At 37.9% G+C, this 20330-nt stretch overlaps 1 protein-coding gene across 1 annotated transcript in view; it reads left to right on the forward strand.

Annotated features, from left to right (window-relative positions):
* HIBADH (3-hydroxyisobutyrate dehydrogenase) overlaps positions 1 to 19697 on the forward strand; it is a 76809-nt gene extending 57112 nt beyond the window's left edge. The window contains exons 4-7 of the mRNA XM_010149722.1: positions 5688 to 5821; positions 6390 to 6466; positions 13465 to 13621; positions 18697 to 19697. Of these exons, the coding sequence (XP_010148024.1) occupies positions 5688 to 5821; positions 6390 to 6466; positions 13465 to 13621; positions 18697 to 18855 (527 nt within the window). The 3' untranslated portion in view covers positions 18856 to 19697. The remainder of the gene's footprint in view (positions 1 to 5687; positions 5822 to 6389; positions 6467 to 13464; positions 13622 to 18696) is intronic.
* The last annotated feature ends 633 nt before the right edge of the window (positions 19698 to 20330 follow it).

Genomic DNA, 20330 nt, shown 5'->3' on the forward strand with positions numbered 1-20330 from the left:
CTAGTTTTGATGCTGATTTTTATAATAGGGAGAAGCGCAAGCCCTTTGAGAGGTGGTGTGTTGTTGGGGTTTATTCTGAGACCATTCCGTTCACTTGTTTCCTGGAAATAGATTGAGGATGGCAGACGTTGTCTATGAAGCAAGTAGAAAAAATTGATGTGCTATTTATATTCTATAAAATAACTAGTCTCCTCGTGGTTGTTTTAAATTTATAGTATCATTTTAAATATTCTGCTTTACAGGAGGGATTTGTAACTGATTTTGCCTATACATGCCTTCTAATTGGTTTTGGATTTATATATGTAGCAAAACAATAGTAACCTTTTCAGTTAATCTTTCTCTGTGTATCTTGATTTAACTTCTTGTGAGTTGCAAAAGACAAAGTATTTCATGTGAGCTGGCAGGTACTTAAAAAGAACTGCTTAGTCCTTAAAAACGCACACACATACACACGATGCACAGATGCAGGCTCTCAAGCTCAACCTATCTGAAAGAGAGCAAACATGACAAGAAACTGCTTGTTTGAGGGAACTACAGTCGCTTAAGCTGCATTTTTGTAAATATATCAGAATAAAGGATTAGTGTTCCCTTGAACTTCCCAAAGCATTACAGGCAAAGCCTCGGCTCTTGGGCTTGAAGATGCAATATTGTAAAACAGAAGAGAGAGTTAAAACTCCAGTACTGGTTTTCTTGTTTATTTTTTTTAATCAGTTTAGATCACAAAATTAGTTAAAATTCTGCCTTGCTCAATAGACAAGGCAGAAGAGACGTTCTTGTTGAATAGAAGAATGGTAAAATAGGTGTTGTTTTCCCTCATCTTGATGTTATAGTCCTCATCTCCAGCTTGTCCTTGAGTCTCTGAAGCAACTAAATGCTGTTATATTCACACTGGTTTCATTTTTCTTCTGAACTTTGTCAGCACCGATTTTTTTTTTTATCTGCAGGTGCCATGCAACAGTGGTTTAAATATTTTGGCACCGGGATACGCTTGGCTGCTCTGTGTTTTCAGCAGTGTAACTGTTTTCAGCATCTCCACTGTTATGGTGCTCTAATGCATAGCCTTATAGTATCATTTCTTTTCAACTCCTCTGCTCATCTTATGGTAATGTAATAAAACCGAAACCAAAAGCAGATATTTTCATGTAACATCTTTACATTAACATGTTTTTTCTAGCAAATTGTACTGTTTCAATAATAAGCAAACTGGTTGAAACCAAACTGCTTTTATTGATGTAGCTGTAGAGGTAAGACCTTTATTTTTAACATCACTGACAAAGACTTTTTCCAAGACGTTAAATGCCGTTATAATAAGCAACAAAAAGTGAATAGGGAAGAGCAGGGTGGCTGCTGAACTAGGCTGCCTGGCCTGGAGGCTGAAACTTGAGGTCATCTGCAAACTGTCCCAGGATAGCTGGGACCAGTTGCTGTTGTCATATGAGGACTCCCAATGCTCCTCTCACTTTTTCGTCTAAAATTTTGAAATTTTGATGCTATTTAAGAGGTTCACTGAACAACCCATTGGCATCAAAATCAGAAACACATGGATTGAACTAATCCATGCCCCACAAGTAACTCTGCCAGATGAGACAGGATGCTTTGAAGAGCTGTTCTTTATGTACCTATTCTGATAAAAGAAATTATTTTTTTAAATTTTAGTCCAAAAGCTTCTAGGACCCAAGTGGGAAACCCATCTCCAAGTGTGTATGCCATACTGCAGTGCTGCTCTGTAACTTCACACCATACTTTTTCCTAGATTCATCTTTTGGCATGCCTCCTCACTAGCTAGCTCGCTTCTCATGTTTATCTGCAACCCTGTACCTCTGGGAAAAACTCCGGTGGTGTTATGATCTACGGACTCGGAGTTGAGCTACTCAGTGGGATCTACTGGTGTAACCTTCTTAAAGGATTCTGCACATGGGGGTGGGGGGATTGTTGAGAGAAGCCGAGTGTAGGACTGCAGCGTTGCGTTCCAACAGTCTTGCTTTGCACTGGAGGAAATCTTACACATGCTAATCACAAATACAGTTCTCAGAACTGTATTTCTGAGGATAAGAGGAGGCTTTTTTTGGTTTAGAAAGAACAATAGCACTATCATAGGTGGTAAGAGATCATTTAAAAAATCAAATTATGAAAAATAATTATTAGCTTTTTAAAAGTACATTACTTGTTCTGCTTTCTCCCTTGTTCTCTTTAGTGTGATAATACTTTACTGGTCTGTGTTGTTGGTATGGAATCTGGGATTGTGAAATAAAGCTTTGCATTCTTGTCTAATGGTTTTTTATTTCTATTTTTAGCTGAAGTTCCAGTTCTTACACTCCTAGACTCCCTGCCAAATGTGTGGGGGTTTTTTGGTTTTGTTTTTGGTTTTGTTTTTGGTTTTTAATTGCCAGTGTTACAGATTTGCTGCATTGCTTTTTTATTTCTGATAAAATAGCTGATCGTTGGCAAGGACCCTGGATGATAAAATTTACCATGAAGTAAACAGGTTTTTTGTTTTTAAAAAGAGAATTTTCCAAGCCTTCTGCATTATACACCAAATTGCTCTTTTTTTTTTCTACTTAACTAATTTATTTTTTCTACTTGAAATGTAAGTGTTTGAACAAGTGAGAGAGTGCAGCTGTCAGAAGATTAACCAGCTGAAAACTATTGTCAGCATTAATTTTGCTCTAATAAATGACTCTCTGAAGCTATTTAGCAGTCGGTAATCTAGATACAAGGCTATTGACCTATGATGGATAGTACTGGATTTTGTTTGTAAGCTTTGACTTAAATTGCCTACTTAATTTGCTGCAGGTCAGATCACAGGATTAGTGGTAAAGGCCATTATGTGGTTTGAATAAAAATAGCTAAAGGAATGGAATGAAAATCATTGTGTTTATTAATGTAGCAATCTTTGCGGTCATGTGCATAGTAAACGGGTAGCCAACAAGATGACAATGACCTGTTTGTGTCAGCTCTAAATCTAGGCTTTACTCTTAGCCCAATTCCTGGGAGTTGCTCCGGGAGGAGTTGTTCAGCTGAGATTAAGGATTGGCTGCAAATAGGGTGTCTCTCAACCTGAGCAGGAAGATCTTTACTCCTGTAAATAATTCAGTCCTTCAACAGTGTTGTTCTAGGAGCAGCAGTGTTATATATGTAGGCTGATTTTTTTTTTTTTTTTTAAAAAAAAGCTGTGTGTCTGTCTGTGTTCTGGACTCACCAATGCAAGAAAGATACCGATTTAGTTATTGTAAGTCCACCTAAGGGCCATGAAGATGATGAGGGGACTGGAACATCTTTGATATGAGAAGAGCTGAAACTGTTTAGCATGAAGAGAAGGCTCAGGGGTATCTTATCTTTGCCTATAAAAACATGATTGGAGAGAATAATGAGGCAGGAGCCAGACTCTTCTCAGTAGTGCCCAGTGACAGGGCAGGAGGCAGTGGTCACAAATTAAAACATGAAATTCCATCTGAAACACATGAAGACACTTTTTTACTGTGAGGGTATTCAAACACCGGAAGAGGTTGCCTAGAGAGGCTATGTAGTCTCTATCCTTGGAGATACTCAAGAGCTAACTGGACATGGTCCTGGGTAACCTGCTCTAGCTGACCCTGCTTGAGCAGGACGGTTGAACTGCATGATCTCGAGAGGCCCTTTCCAACCCCAGCAATCCTGTGATTCTACATTGTAATACAGGTTGATCAGCCACTTCATCAGTGGGAACCTCTTTCCTCTGTTGCCTATTTTCACATAATTGGTAGGTATTTACTATTTTTGAGGCCTTGATCAGTCAGTTTTCAGTGAAAGCAAAAGATGATGCAGGTTGGAAGGCAGGGGGAGTAAATGCTTGGCAGATACAGAAAGGGGCATTTGTAGACATAGACGCGCAAAAAAAGTGCATCATTTGAAATGTTTATGGGAAAGCAAACAAAATTTCTTCAAATTCTTAAGTGTAAGGAGCTGCTATGTCACTGTTCTTGATGCCGGAAAGGAAGTTCAGTACTGACCGCTTCACTTTTTAGCTGTGGTACAGCACTTACATAGGCTTAAGGCTTTAAGTTGAGAGAAGCTCTGATTAGCCTGCTATCATTGCCCCTTTATCAGAACATTTTGTGCACAAACTTGGTTGCTGTGATGGCTTAGTTATGGACTTACTTTTTTCACTTTCTATTGTGTTTTTTTTAATTGCATAATTTCATTTATTAATGGGGAACAAGGAAAACAGAAATAGCCTATTTAAGTGGGGTATACTTCTAACAGAATAACTTATTTCCTGTTTGAGATTAAGTTGCAGAGAGCTGTTTGGTTGTGGGGTTTTTGTGGGTTTTGTTTGTTTGTTTTGTTTGCTTGTTTGTTTTTTAGAAAAAAGCTCTATCTTCAACTGATAAGCTTTTTAAGAGCGTGGTCTCATTTGTCGCTATACAACATCTAGCTCAGTGAAGACAGTTCCAGCTACACTCTGGAAACTATTTTAACAAAAACATTTATTAATGTTTATTATGGTAGCTGATTGGTGACGAAGAACTGTGACACAGAGCTGGAGAGCAGCCTGACACTGTAGAAACAGAATGGTCCGCTATGTGGAGGAAGAACAGTGTGTTTCACTTGGACGTTCTGTTTGTAAGAACACTGTACCTAATTGAACACATTTCATGTGAAAGTAGGTTGTTATCTGCAGCGGTACATCCTAACAGGCCAAAGTTTGATGCGTAGCACAGAGAATGTATGGTGACTGAAGTGAGTAATAGTGAGGAAGCTGGTATGTTCATCAGTTTGGGGCAAATTTTCCGTTCTACCCATTGAATGTTGGGGATGAGGAGATTAAAGATGTAAGAGTAATTCATATTAGAATTAGGCTTTTTTAAGGAATAGCATATTTCATGGAATTGATAAATATTACATGGAAAAATTGCTGGGTTTATGCTTAGGAACTGTATAATCAAAGAACTACAGTATGTGCTTGCTGACCTGTGATAAAGACAGGACAGGCTTATAGGAGTAAAACTGGGAATAGTGTGTGTATGTGTGTGAATCATTCTTACATAGTTCTTTACATTGTTGCATCTGTGTTAAGTTTATGTGTAGGAAACTAAGAGTTTCTAAAGTTAAGTAGAATTTTTCTTCAGATTTGAAACATAATGAACTGCAGAGATTCAGAAGGCTTAGTTTTATATGCCTGTGTCTTTTAGTTGTTCAGTTACATAAAAATCAGGAAGCACAGATAAAAATTAGTCTAGGTTTGGAAAAGCTGATATAAGCAGAGTTAACTTTGAGCAATAGATTGTCAGCTGTAGGCAAAAAGCAGTTTGACAAAACAAATTTTATTTAGTAATTCAGATATAGTGACAAAACAAATTTTATTTAGTAATTCAGATATAGTGAATTTTGTGGAGTGCAAAGTTGCAGGAAGGGTTGATTGTCTCTTCATATGAAACTGTGAAGAGTGATATTGCCAGTTTTCTGCAGGTCTTCTGAGTTGTTTTTCCTCCAGTACGCCTGAAAGATAAGGTGGCGTCATCTTCATCAAATGTTTGAGAATTAAGATCTCTGGGACTATAGCTCACTTTTACATAGACTTTGAGAGGCGCATCATAAGTGAAGTATTAAGCACATATATTTTACATCATCAGACCCTTACTGATAAGATAAAGTTCTAAGTTTTTTTTGTAAATAGTGATAATAAATCCAGTGTTGTCTTGATTCAGGTGTTGGAGCTGCTCGAGCTGGAAACCTTACTTTCATGGTTGGTGGGGTGGAACAAGAATTTGATGCTGCCAAAGAGTTGCTGACATGTATGGGTTCCAATGTGGTCTACTGCGGAGAGGTTGGAACCGGGCAGGTAATGCTTCCTGAGGGATTACTTGTTATCTCAGTCTTATTTTTCTTGCTTTGTTTTTCTTTAATGATACCTACTCTTTTATTCCAAAACTAAATGCATGATCATATATCTTCATATGTGTTTGCTTGTTTACTTGTCTTCAACCATGCGTTCATAAAATGACCTCATGGCACTCTTCTCCAGCATGCTGTGTACCTTAGCACCAAAACATCTGACCTGGTCCTTCTCCACACTGGCTTGTTGAGATTATACTTTTTAAAGGAAAAATATTTTAGTTTTGTTTCTTCTAAGTTTAGACTTACTGAATGTTCTGAAGGACAAACATTTGCCACATGTACTAACTGATCTACTGTACTAAGAAAAAAAGTATTTCCTGATCTCTGAAGGAAACGTAGCGTAGATTTCACTGACTTTATACTATTGTAGGTTTGTGCTTACTGGCACTACAGTTAGAGGAGAGGCGTCAGAACATATTTGATCATACTGTTCCAGACCTAGTTAAGGAAGGTTTCTACATATTAGGTCTGTGAAGATGCAGAAACTAATTGATGGTTTAACTTACTTTCAGGCTGCAAAGATCTGCAACAACATGCTCTTGGCCATCAGTATGATTGGAACTGCCGAGGCTATGAATCTTGGAATCAGGTTTGTTTGATTTTTGTATTGGATTGAAGCATTTTTTCTACGTTAACAGTTTTTGTGGTTTACAGTTGACTTTCACTGAGACAATGATGATCAGATGGCATAAACTTTTGCCAGAAATTCTCTTATAAAGCTAAAGGGATTATTTAACTAAAGTAGGGCTCTTCAGAACGGGAATATTGTCTCGTATTAGCTGTATAGATTGTTACATTCTGCATCTGAGGTTAAGAGTTTATTTGTTCTGCTGTAGTGCAATGTACAATAATATTTGTTATGCATTATAAACATGCAGAGGTAATACAGAGGTATTTTTTTGTTTGTATTCTCACCTAATATACAGTGTATTTAGAGTATTATACTCCCATATGGCTCTTGTTAGCTTTGTTTACTTTGTTAAAATGTTCCAAAATATATTGTAAAGTAAAACTTGTAGTACAGTGTGTTTATCAAAATAAGATCAAGGCATAAAAAAGAATATCTACGTTCCTGTTCAACTTTGCCACTGAAGTTTGTCCTAATTGCCAAATCTTCTACTTTGTCAAAAAGCTGGAGTATGCTCCACTACACTCTTGTCAACGCTAAGAATACCGTTTCTTTTCTGGCAGGTGATGCATCTGACTTATAAATGGCAGCATATTCAAACAAAACAATTTTTCCTTTGCAATTGTAACCTATTTATTTTGCTGTGGTCTGTGAGATTTTGTTTTGTTTTCCAGTAGAATGCATGCTAGTACAGTTCAGTATCACAATATTTGAACCGTAATAAATTTCCTTAGCCAGACCTAAATCATTTGCGGGTTTATACGCAGAGAAGTCCTATGTTCGAAGATATTATCTTGCAATTGTGTATCTTTTAAGGTCTCTTCATGAATTATTTATCTGCACAGTTGCATCCTTAAAATTGGCCTGCTAAAACTACAGATACTGTAGATACTTATCAGCTGGGCTTTAGACCGTGTGTTCATGTGGATTTGATACACTATAAAAACAGCAAGAGAGCATCAAATGCTTAAATAAATAAAAAAAGAATGCCTACATGTGCACACATACACGAGGCAATGTAATGGATTCACATTTCCTCTTAATTACCATATCAAGATGCAGTTGTTTTATTGAATTGCCCTTGTCTCAGATGTTAGACTATCTTGACCTATTAAGTTGTCATGTTGTAATTGAGATAAAAGAGGAATTTGCTTTGCATCAGTGCTAATTGGTTTATCAATATCCTGTACCATTTACATTTTAAAATCGAGAGTCTGTAAGATACTGAAGCATGTCTGCATCAAGCCATAATAAAAACAGTAGCATTGTATACAACTATTGTAATCCAGTATAGTGTCAAGCTTTCATCAGGTTCTGGTTTAAGTCATGGTTCACTTAGTAAAGCATATGCAACTGATTTTTCATTATATTTTTATCTACATTTGTAAGAATGATTAGAGTTAAAATTGAAGATAAAATAAAATCAAGAGCTTTGGAAGACAGATATTCTGGGTATGTAAGCCCTGTGCAGAATGAGTTGATGTCTGCAGCTACTGTAGCTTGAAAGTGTTTAGAATTCTCATTTTTCATGTTATCCTTTTGCAGTTTAAATTTTGGCTGAATTTGTATTCAGCATTTGTAAGCAGAAATCCAGTGTGAAGGTGACAATAGACAAACCTTCCTACCCTACAGTCACGGTAATCAGGAAGGAACTGTACTTATTGTAGAAGAAACTTGCTGATTGTAACCTGATTTATACAAAGAGCAGAGTCTCATTTAGTCCAAAACTGCATGAGGTTTAAGACAGAGGCAGTAATTTAAAGCCTTATGAAGTAATTCAGAACCATTGCATTGGTTTTAATGTGCAGTGATTTAAATCCTGGAGAAGATGACTTGTGCATATAACTAGAATAAGAGCTTTCCACTTTTGGTGTGTACAAATTTCTAATGTACAAGTTAGCAGTTCTAATTACTAGAAGTTTTGCTATATTAATAAATTTATTAGATTTTTTTTCCCAAGTCTAAAATTCCAAGGATAGCATGGCTGCCTAGTCTGGAGTGTGTAGGAAGCTGAACTTGTTTTATTAGATTGATGTATGTCTGGTAAAGAAAATCTGAATCTTACCTAATAACGGTAAAGGACACTGGAAATCTAAAGAATTCATAACAGGAGTTGTGGAGCTTAAACATGTTCTTAACATTTAGATAAAATATAAAATAATCTTCATGTCATACATTGTGTAGATTTGCTATGTGACTTAAATCTTGAGTTTCAGGGACTTGGGATAATTAATTATTCAAATATTGCAGACTGAACTAGATGTAACTAGAAACTTGTATTACAGCACCTTCCAGGAACCAATATATAGTCTGTGCTTAAGACTTCAAAACAGTGTGATACTAAGCCTGTCAATAAACCACATCTTCTTTAATGTTTTCACAAAGCACATGTTCTGAAGCAGAGAGTTGGTTTTACACATTTCCAATTCTTAAATGGCATCTGCTATTGTTTTATTTATTTTATATTTGAAATTATAGAATTTTTCCAAACTTCAACATAAGTAGCAAATAGATGTGATGAGGAGGATGGAAAACTGACATTAATGAGCAAAAATTCCACAATAAACTCCCAGCAAAATAGAAGAAAAATAGTCTTACGTAATTTCTGCATTTATATTCCACTTAATTTCCTACTTTAACATTATCTTCATTTACTAATCATCTTAATTTACAAATGAAGATGTCTGTTTTCACTGGACATAATTTGGTTTAGTTTCCATAGCTAATTTAAAAAAAAAAAAAAAATCCATCCGGAGTTCTGACCACTGAAATGCTTCTTTTGGTTTGGTTTTTTTCCATTAATTTCCCAGTGCTTTATGTATGTTGCTACTAAAAGTTAGAATGTGTTGCAGACATTCCGAAAATGAATTCACATTTTCCTTTGTATTTTCTTTTTTTCTATTATGATAGTGCAACTTCTCAATAGAAAAATCTTGAGTAGATTTTGCTAGATGCTTTTATGGATAATGTGCATACTACAGAATGCTGTAGTGACTTACTGTGTCAGATCGAAACAGAGAGCACATGTAAACTTCACAAATGAGAAATAAAACATTGTGACACTGTTTTATACACAGCCAGAGACTATTTCTGCTGATCGTCGCAGTGCCAGTAACTTTCTTTTACTGAGATCTGAGTTCTAGTGTAACAGTCTCTAACACCAGCAAAATAATGCTCGGAAATGAAATACTGCTGGTAACTGGTTCGTGTTTAGGTCAGATGGAAGTTGGTGCCTGTCAGGCAGTTTGCAGTCCCTTCACAAACTGCCTGCACAGACTCAGGGAAGGGATTATGTGGTGACACAATATAGGACAAGGCTGCTTAATATGGTTAGGATGTAAGGGACCAGGAGAGCAAGAAGGGCTCTATGGCAATAACCTCACTGCAGAATCACTTTTGTACTTGTAACAGCTGAGAAAGTCGCCCCTACGAGGAGGGACTCTAGTGCCACTCAGATTTATGTTAAAAGCTGCAAATACATCTGCTTCCTAAGCAATTTTACTGTATATGGATTTGTGCCTGCTTGCTTTTTTAGATACGTAAAGTGAACAGACGGTAAAAGAAATTCACCCTCTGATGCCAAGGCATCATGTAGTTTCAGTCTCTAGATCTGGTTTCTGCGAGCACCTCTGGGCTGTAGTTGAAAGGACATGAGAGCAGAAAGGGGAGTCATCAGTGCAGAGAGGAGCGTGTGCTGCAGGCTCCGGGCACAACCCCACTGTGAATTTTAGTAAGAGTGCCTTGAAGAGTAATTCCTCCAAGAGCACCGTGGCTCTGCTGTCTTCAGCATAGGGCTGTAGCCAAGTCTTGCAAAGGTTCGTAAAGACACTTGAAAGCACTTAACCGTGGTTAAAACACCAATTTTAGCTGTGGGAGAAGGGTCCTAAGGTTCTGCTTGAATATTTGCAAATTCATATGGTATTTATCTGAAGCACCTCGAGATGGGGAACTCTCAACAGTTCAACTACTTCTTTTGTTACACATTAAAATAGGACCAGCACCTATCTTTGTTGTGAGACTCCGTTTCAATTTTTCTGTCTGTTCCAGACTGAACTGTTGGAGGAGTATGAGAAAATTTCAGTATGTTGTTTTATCAAAGCTCAGCAAAACCTGAGTTTTGAGCAGTGGATCGAAAGGATCCTATTTTAACCATTTTTTTGGTATGTGTGTCCATAGCTGATTTCTGCTGTTCAGTTCATTAGGAATGTTATTGAAGAAGTATTGATTTGAGGGAAGCAATTGTCTTTGCTCTGTTATAAGTACAGTTAATACATGGAGTTCTTTTCTGCTTATAAGGGAGAAGAACGTTTTGGTAATTGTAAATTCACACGCGCATGCACAAGCTCTTGCTAGATCCAATGGCAAGTTGTTATGGGGACTGGCAGACTGTCATCATTTTGATAGCTTGAGCAGTATATCTCTTGAACAGCAATGGAGCTCTTATGCAGAGAGTATCATATGTTCCCAGCCAATTTACAGGGAAACAGCAATAACATTTTATCATGGTTGAGAGCCCAGTAGCTGCTTCCTATTAAACTTGCCCTTTCAGATACCTGTCTTGGATTAATTTGTTGATTTCAAATGGAAACTCAGTCTTCTCCACTGAAGCATGACTTTCTAGGATAGACTCTCACTGAATGACAATTACTGTATATTCTAGCTGGTTTCAGGCCATTACAAGCTTTGGGCGCAGTGGAAGACAGAGGACTTCTTCAGTAACTGATTTTAATATATGTCTAATTTTAACTGTCAGTTATATATGCACCAGTGGATGAATCCTCAGAAAGATGAAATGCAAAGCACTTCTAACTTGCTCTTATTAATGATACACTTGCTGCAAAGGAGAAAAAAAAAAAGTAGGTTCAGGTCTCCTGAAGAGAATCCGCATGGTGTTTAAGAGCAACGAAGTTTGAAGAAGCAGGGATTTAAACTGACACTATCTTCCTTTTTCTTTTCCTGGAGCGAAAATATGCCAGATCTAGTGCAGACAATATTTTACATATCTTTATAATACACATATATCTTTTAAAGATGCTTTCACGGAGAGGTAGTTGGAACACTGTAAAACCAGCATTTTTCGGGAGGGCTATATGCATTTTGAAATAATAAGCTCTCTGTCTTGCGGTATACTCACAGCTGTAATTACGGGCCTCTGCAGGCAGCTAGATATGGCACAAGCAGGCACTACATTGCTAAAAATACTGATCTGGATGTAACAATGATAAGGGAACAAACAAGCCAAGAGATTTGTTTTGGCCAAAAAAGCAACCTCTGTTTATTTGAAAGCTCAGGCGGTGTCTGCTCCAAATGTGGGGGTTTTTGGATGACAACATTTAAGGCAGTTATTTAGAGTGGTTCTTGATGAAGACTTTGATCAAGATAAAAGTACAATTAAAATACTGTGAAAACATACCAGTGCTGGAAAATGCTACCCTTTTTTTAGATAAATGGCTGTTGAAAGCATTCAGTTGAGTCGGAGAGTTGGAAAAAAATGTGGACGAGAATAAAGCCTGATCCCATTCAGGCCAGCAGGAGACTTTCCACTAAATTCCAGTGGCTGCTGCATCAAGTTATAAGTAAGACTGTACAGCAATAATGCTAAAAAGCTACCTTTGCAGTACAGAATATGATCTTGCTTTGCATTAGGAGGGCAGAATTGCAGGAGACACATGCCATTATGGGAATAGGAACCATGCTGTAGGACCCGCTGCCTTCAATGGAGTTTTTCAAATCCAAAATGCCTACTGGAATAAATACACATATATTTTAGCCACTATTCCAGTGGTTACAAGCTTTTCTCATCTACAAATTGAAACCTTGCATGTAACAGCACCACGAAATGATGTTAGGATCACCATAGCTATGGGGATCTGCAAAAAGTCTGTGGTCTAAGAGCTAATATATAGAGTGTTAATTTCTATAAAAAAACCTTCATAGAAAGTTGTGATAGAACCATACTAAAATGTCCTTTCTTCATGATGGATTGTCACTAGAGATAAGTCCCTTGCTTTCTTGTTTGTCATGAGCATAACTGAACATGTGTACAGGGCCAGATAAACTGCTGCTGCTCCTTGTTGGTATAAATGCAATTGGTGTTAAATTACCATTGCAACTTAAAATCAGCATGAATGTGAATTCGTAAGAGTGTTAATTACCTACAGTACTGAAGAACTTTCAGGGTCTACAGTGAGCAGCAGTTTATGCCATCAGCTCTGTGTTAGAACAAATGATGTTTCTACCTGGACAAGCTTTGTTTTATCGGGATCAGTAACCTTATCAACAGTTGACCCAGAACTATAATATATGTTTGCAAATAGATAACATATGTCACAGTGAGAGGCAGACTTGCCACATAAGCAGGAGTATATAATGAAGATTTAATAACAGCGAAGAATGTACAGATGTATGCAATAGTAATATATTTTGAGAAATGTAACATTTTTACTTACATTATTAGAGCAGAATCATTTGCATCGTCTTGCTTACATCAAAAATGCACTAGCATTCACATATAAACACATCACACGTGTACTTTCACGCTGCCACACTTGCTTGTGAATTTCTTTCTTTGTTCAGCTTTAGAGAATATAATTTTGATATGAAGAACAAGTATGTGACATAGTAGGTAGCAGAACAGAGAATGCCTTTTAGTAAATGAAATACAAGGGAACTGCTTTTTCTGAGGGGACCTTTATTTTGCTTGCACTTTCAAAATTGCTAGGTGAAGGGGATTTGCTTAGAGCAAAAGGAAAAAAAGTCTGAAAACCTACTGCTTAAATGGTGGATTGATCCTCTTTAATTTAAAATACAGCATCCCTACCCCCAATATCAATACTCTGTCATTTTTCATGATGTATAATAAAGGGAGAGAAATGATGGTAGAGTGCTAAGATGTAAAACAAGTCACCCATGTCTTGTGCATTTTGACATTAACACTTCTCTTCCTTGACCTTTGACAGATTAGGCCTTGACCCAAAGCTGCTGGCCAAAATCCTAAATATGAGCTCAGGTCGCTGTTGGTCAAGCGACACGTACAACCCTGTTCCTGGAGTGATGGAAGGAGTCCCATCTGCTAATAATTATCAAGGTGGCTTTGGAACAACACTCATGGCTAAGGTATGTAACACTTACATGTGAAATATGTGCAGTTGCTTCTCTCTGGGCATCTAACAAACATACTTCTTGGTGAAAATTTGTGATTACAGGGAAATATGTGCGCATGAGCAGAGGGAAACCCAACCACTTACTGTAGCTTTGAATTAATGAGTGGAGTAGGGGGCTTTTCCATAGCCTCCAGCCTCTTTCTAGCCACTATTACTGCTGAGCCACTCAGTGAGATTATATGCACTGTCTTTTTGAGTTCTGCCTTAATCCAGGAGTCCTGATGGACTTGTGTGTATGGCAAGCGTTCAGCTAGCCATTTAGGTGCCTCTTGCATAACTGCTCTAGGATTTCAAGGCCTAAACTCAAGAGACCAATTCTGGGAAATCCAGGTGATCTAATTAGGTGTGAATAGTGACATAAACATCTAAGATTTTGGGACCAATCTCTTCCAGATACTTTAAACTGTGCTACTGGTCATCCCCTCCCTTGCTAAGACAACTGCTTATGTGCTTGTCTTTGTGCTCTGGGCCATCTGGAGTGCAAAAAGCAGATAGGTTTCAGCACACACCCCCACTGACTGATTTTCTGCAGGCATCTGCACCATGCTGTAAGCTCTCCTGAGTTGTCTTTGTTGGTAGCAGAAGTAGTGCTTCTTACATTTAGTAACCTAGTAATCTAAATTACTTGTCCACAAAGTGGGAGATCTGGGGTTTAGGTCCTTCTCAGCATGAAGAATTTGTAACCTACAGCTATCCCATCCCAGGAGAGTGCACTTACTGCCATGCTCTTGGCTGTTCTAGGAAAAGCACTGTCCTGAGTCACTCTGTGGTCAGGAAAGCGAAGCTCTTAGAGGCCAGAGGAAAGTAGGCAAGGAGGTCAGGGCTCTTCATCCCACTGATGAGGACACAAAGTCGCAGGAAGGAGCGATAGAACTCTGACTCTTGAACTACTTCTGCATTTAGCACATTGATTGCCTAAGGTAAATTATAAAACCAGCCCTGGAAGTGATCTCTCCTCTAAGCCTGTAAGTGAAGGAAATAATTTCACACTGAATATTATTTTCATGGGGATACTGTTCTGATGAGGGCATTTGAGTTCATACAGGAGAGGTTTTAGGCATAGCAGTTTATGATTGCCCCCAACTGGTTAGGCATTCTGGCCATTTTCAGCTCTTCCACGTACAGTGGAAATTAAGCACTTAAAATTAAAATAACGTTCTCGGAGCTGGTGATCAAACTCGGATATTGCCACACAGAGTATGTAATACCTGCCTACCGATACTGTTCCTGTCAGTTTGCAGTTATTTATGTCAAGTGGTGAGTGTGCACGTTCGGTGGAATTAGCGAAGTTCTGTCCAGAGTGGGTCCAGAGTGTTTTACATGTGGTAGCACCAAAAAATCTTGCTAATGCTGCATGGCTCAAAACCCTTCAGTGGTTGGCCATGTGATAGGTTATTGTTTTGAGTTTGCCAGGGCTATTGAGTTTTTAGACCTAAGCAACCTGACCTTGGCCCTGCCCCAAAGCTCTTGTTTCCATCTTGTGTGCTGTTTTCAGAGTCTGTTCTGCCTGTTGTGCCCTGTTTCACACTGCAGTCTCTGTTCTCATGGTTCGTAACTTACTCTTGTCCAGGATAATCTCACAGTATAAATGTGATGGGGGCACGTATTTCCTCCCCTCCCCTTTAAATTTCTTTGTAAAGGGTTTTTTTCTTTTGGTCTGCTTCTAAGAGGAACCTTCATCTCCTCTGGAAGCTGCCTTGAAAGATCTTCCTTTCAGTGGAGAAATAGCAGCCTGGCTTGTGCCTGTTGAAATTGCCAGCTTTTGGTTATAAAGAGGTTATAACCAAGAGGAGAGTTCCTCAGAAAGACTTGCAATTGCTGTTCACCTCTGCTGACTACGCCTGTCCTGGAGACTGCTTGCTTTAGGCTGGAATCCTCAGTAAGAAGGAAAGACACTAAATTCCTCTCATGCCTCTTGAACAATGCTATGTTATTCTATGTAGGCAGAAGATGACTTATATGAGTAAGTAGCCAAGACAGCTGATGATGTCAGGGTATTACTTGGTGCAATGGTGACCTTATTTAAGACACTGATCCTTAGTTTATGGAAAGACTTTTTCTACTGTTCATTTCATCCTGATATGTGACATATCATGAATTGTTTGAGGTGGGGAATTGTTTTTCTGGAAAATACAAAGCATGCCTTTGCCACTTAAGAAAAAAGTATATTCAAAAGAAAGAGGTAGGTACAACCCTGAGGTTGAGAAGAAAATACTCCACAAGGAGAATATCTAAGAGTGACTCAGTAACACAGTCATGGAACACAGTTACTAAACTTCAAGTTTCTGCTCGCATATCGGATATGGTAGAAGTTAAAGGCTTTCTTAAAAATACTTTGTCAGCAATGGATGTCTTAAATAAAGCCGGAGTGTTTGGGACAGAAAAGTATGTCAAACACCTTTGAAAAGCTCTTCAATCTTGAAATCTGATATTGAAATAAAGAATTTAGTCATTTAATGTGAAACCTGCTCTAAAGATTTTGCATTTAAAAAAAGCTAGCTGACTTCCCCTCACCATCTTTGTGTCCGAGGCACTGCAGGCCAGAGGTTCCATCTTTCACTCACAGCATGGTTGCTAATTAAATGTCTTCTTTGAATACTGAAAAGGGCTTGATTTATATCATACTATTCTTGATTCATATCAAGACAGCCTTTGAGCTTTATTCCGAGTGGCTGTTTCGTTTACATCAACTGCAAAATAAATGTAAGGAACATTTCCAAAGTGAGCATTGGATGCAGATTCTGAAAGAGAATCTGTTTCCCTATTCCAAGCTGAGAAAAAGTGGCTAGAAGATGCTACAGTGCAACATCTGGAAGATGTTGTCAGTTGCAGGAGAGTATGAGAGGAGCCTTGAACTATGGTCCAATTTCTTCTTTTCCAAAAAGGTCAGCAAAGGGCAAATTTCTTTCAGAGCTGTTTTGTATTGTTTCACTCGAGGAATCACCAAGCTCAAGATAAAAGGTGCAAAATACTTCAAAACTTACATTTTGCATTTTTTTCCTTCAGAGTTCTAGTTTGTACAATGGAATTTCAAAAACCAAAACAACCTTCCTGCACTTTGGAGTCAGGAGTCCTTGCCCATTTAATTACTGAGATGTTGTCTGTTGTTTCAACTGTCTGGAGCCAGAGTTTCATTATTGAAGTGAGCAGACCTGCTTTATGAAATTGTATTTGTGCTGGCAGCCTACTCAGAATTTTCAGGGATTGCTTCTGTGACTGCCCCTTCAAAGAGAGATAGATCACAATCACCACTACCAAAACCAAGCACCTTCACTAATTTGGAGTTCCATGATTTTGCCATTCTGCTATTCCATTACATGATTTAAGCTTTGTTGAATAAAGTGGATAATACGGAAACAGGTTTCACAAAGAGGGTTTCGAAGACACTGGGAATATGTCATGGAATATCTTATTGTGAGGGTAAAGTAATGGTTCCTACATTTGTCAGGTCATCCATCTTTCAAAAGAATTGCTAGACAGGAAGGAATGAACTGCCCTGATGCAGATGAAGAATATTTTGGGTCCTGTGACATCTCATACCTATGTTTTTCCCATTTTCCTAGATCTTGAAGTCATTCAAGGGTAATAGGAAGAGTAACTATAATTCTGATTTGTATCAGAATGACCTTTATAGAGCCGATTTACAGATCGGAGTGACATTTAGAGAGTAGAGTAAGATCTTGAATTTCCTTGTGCTAATTCAAATCCAGACACACAGAAAGTAAAGACCTGTCTTGTAAGTCATCTCTGAGAAGCCAAAGGTGCTTTCAGCAGTACTAGTCTCTCAGTCCTCCTGTATCAAAGATTTGTTATGTAAAAAATAATAAAAACACAGCAAATTCTATAAAGTACAATAGTCCTGGGTGGACAGAAAATCTAGGCACTTCCTAATAATGCTTGAGAGGTTCTTCTGCAACTTTCTTGAAATACGGACCGCAAAATTGATTTCTCTAGCAAGACCTTATAAAGGCAACTTTGAGCACAGGCATTACTTCCACACTTAGACTAGAGATCTGTTTATATATCCAGGCCCTTGTTAGCTTTTCCTTCTTGGGCTGATTTCATGTCTGATTCAGCTTAGAATTCAAGACATCCTCCACCCCAGCTTGTCATTTCTGTCCAGCATGCATGCAGCTGGCTATTTCTAGCTCACTGTGGTCAGTCATAGTACCTGCTACTTGCCCTCGAGTTCTGTCCTATTTATTTCAGATTATAGATGTAGTTGACCAAGGACTCTTGGAGGGCAGGTTTCAAATTCACCCTCCTTGCAACCTCCCCTCTTTTTTTCCCCCAAATCTAGTGTTCAAAAACACAGTAAAATTATTCTCTATAACCCTTTATCCTCAGTCATTAAAGAAAATTTGACCAGACCCAGAACAGTCCCCTTCTTTAATACATCCTTCCAGTTAGGCTGCAAACCGTTTGTATTCAGCAAGCGGCCTATGCCTCTCATTTTGCTATCAACTGGGCACATTACAGTAAATGTATGTAGGCTAAATGGCTTCAATTTTATTGTTATTCAAATCCCTCCTGCTTGTTTTTTAACCTCTTTGTAGAAAGAAACATGGCCTCTTGCCCAAACAAGACAATGATGCCATTAGAACTTATATGAAATGCTGAAGTGAATAGACAGGGGAATTTTATTTCTGGAGTTGACATAACAAAGTGGGGAAAAGGAGTCTGAGCATTGCTACCAGGTTACATAGTGATCTAGAATCTTAAAATTCCTCCTGCCCGGAAGGAGGTTGCATGTCTTGCAAAGTTTGGGGTTTTTCTGTTGAATTAACATTGAGTTACTGTTTCAAAAATGAAAGGCTAAATAAGACTCCCTTCTTCCAGGACTGAAATTTTAAGGCTAGACTATTGTATTTGTTGGCAGTAAAGTTCTCTTCACAATGGAAGCCAAATAACCTATAATATGTACGTGGCTATTTATATCCTTGTTGTTTCTCCCCTGTCTTTTTCTCATTTTACTTTCCTTCCATTCCTCCTCTCTGCCGCCTTCCTCCCTCTTCTCCCTCCCCACAGGATCTTGGCTTGGCCCAGATTTCTGCCACCAACACAAAGACACCAGTTCCTCTGGGATCCCAGGCACATCAGATCTACAGGATGATGTGTGCAAAAGGCTATGCCCTGAAAGACTTCTCAGCTGTGTTCCAGTTTTTACGCGAGGAGGAAACCTTGTGAGCTGTCCTTTGAAAATGGACATGATAACAAACCACATCTTTTTATCCTTACAGCTCGTTTGAGAAGTATGTGGGTTTAATCAAATACTGTGCATCCCGATCCCGTACAGACAGATCATCTTTGGTTGTCTAGATCACAGCAGATCCAGGGTTTTTTGATAATTCTTGAAAAAGCAAGCCAGAGGAGGGGATTGTTTGGCAATTAGCCAGACAGTGATTTCTTTTTTTTAAGAACCATCAATTTTTTTTTCATTAGATGCAATAAATAAATATTTTTTTTATGAAACACTTAACTGTTTGCATATAAAATGACTTACATTACGGCTACAGACCTAGTTAAACCTATTCTTGAATAGTAAGAGAATGTTATATAGTGATTTTATTATATATAGTGATCTATTAAAATTAAAAATTAATACTTTATGGAAAAAGGGAAGATGTGTTCAATGAAGAAACACAGCTTGAGATGGATTTTCTTTTTTTTTTCCCCTTGGACCTACTAGACTTGCGTTGATCAGTAGTGAATTTTTCCTGGGATTCCGGTTGCAGATTAAGTTTATAGGCATGTGTTTCTAAGTGGAGAGCTGTTACAGCATGTTTACCTGATAGACTAAGTTAAAATAACATATAATGCGTGTCCCTCTTGTAAAGCTCTGTTATTGTATTTTGCTAACTCAATTTTATATTTTCTTTTATTCTGTCACACATTTTCAGAACTCGAGAGCAGCACTTACCAGAAATTCTAACAAAGTGTACATCTGTTTTAGGTAACTACTGAAGTATTTTAAATCCAAACAAACCATGTTATTTTGAAAAGAAATAAAAAAATCTATACTGGTAAATAGTTTCTGTATGATTATTTGCTTTTTGTTTGGATGTGCTCTAATACACACACAATTAACCAAAAACTTGTGCTAAGTGGTCTTATTTTTTAACTTGCTTGGTTTTCTACAGACTATTTTGCAAAACCAAGCTTTTCAAGAGCTCTTATTGTGAAATGCAGGTGGTAGTTCATTTGCATATGTATTACCTTAACCATTCATCATCTCCTTGGTCTTGGAAAAGTACAGGTACACACTTGGCTTCAGACTCACTTGCAGGCACCAGGCGTAGTGGTCAACTACACATTTACATTCCTATTTCGGATGTAGATCCATTTATGTATACGCCTTTGGGTAACAAAATTGCGTGCTTGAATTAGCTCAAGTCTGTCAATAATCTTCTGAGAACTTGGACATTATATTTTAACACATTAGTAACATCATAGGAAAGTCATTAATCGGTACTGGTTGATCTGTTCTCCTTTCAGTTTTCTTTGAAAACTGTTTTACTTTGTCGGTTATTCAGGGATTTGGGAATCTGGGAGCAATCTTACCTCTACAAAACTGTTTGTCGCTCTTGATAAAACTCTTATTTTGACAGGATTATTGCATTCGTTCAGAAATTAGACACAAACCCACCTGCAGTAAAAAAATA

Source organism: Eurypyga helias, unplaced genomic scaffold (assembly GCF_000690775.1).
Source record: "Eurypyga helias isolate BGI_N326 unplaced genomic scaffold, ASM69077v1 scaffold10394, whole genome shotgun sequence".
Classification (NCBI taxonomy): domain Eukaryota; kingdom Metazoa; phylum Chordata; class Aves; order Eurypygiformes; family Eurypygidae; genus Eurypyga; species Eurypyga helias.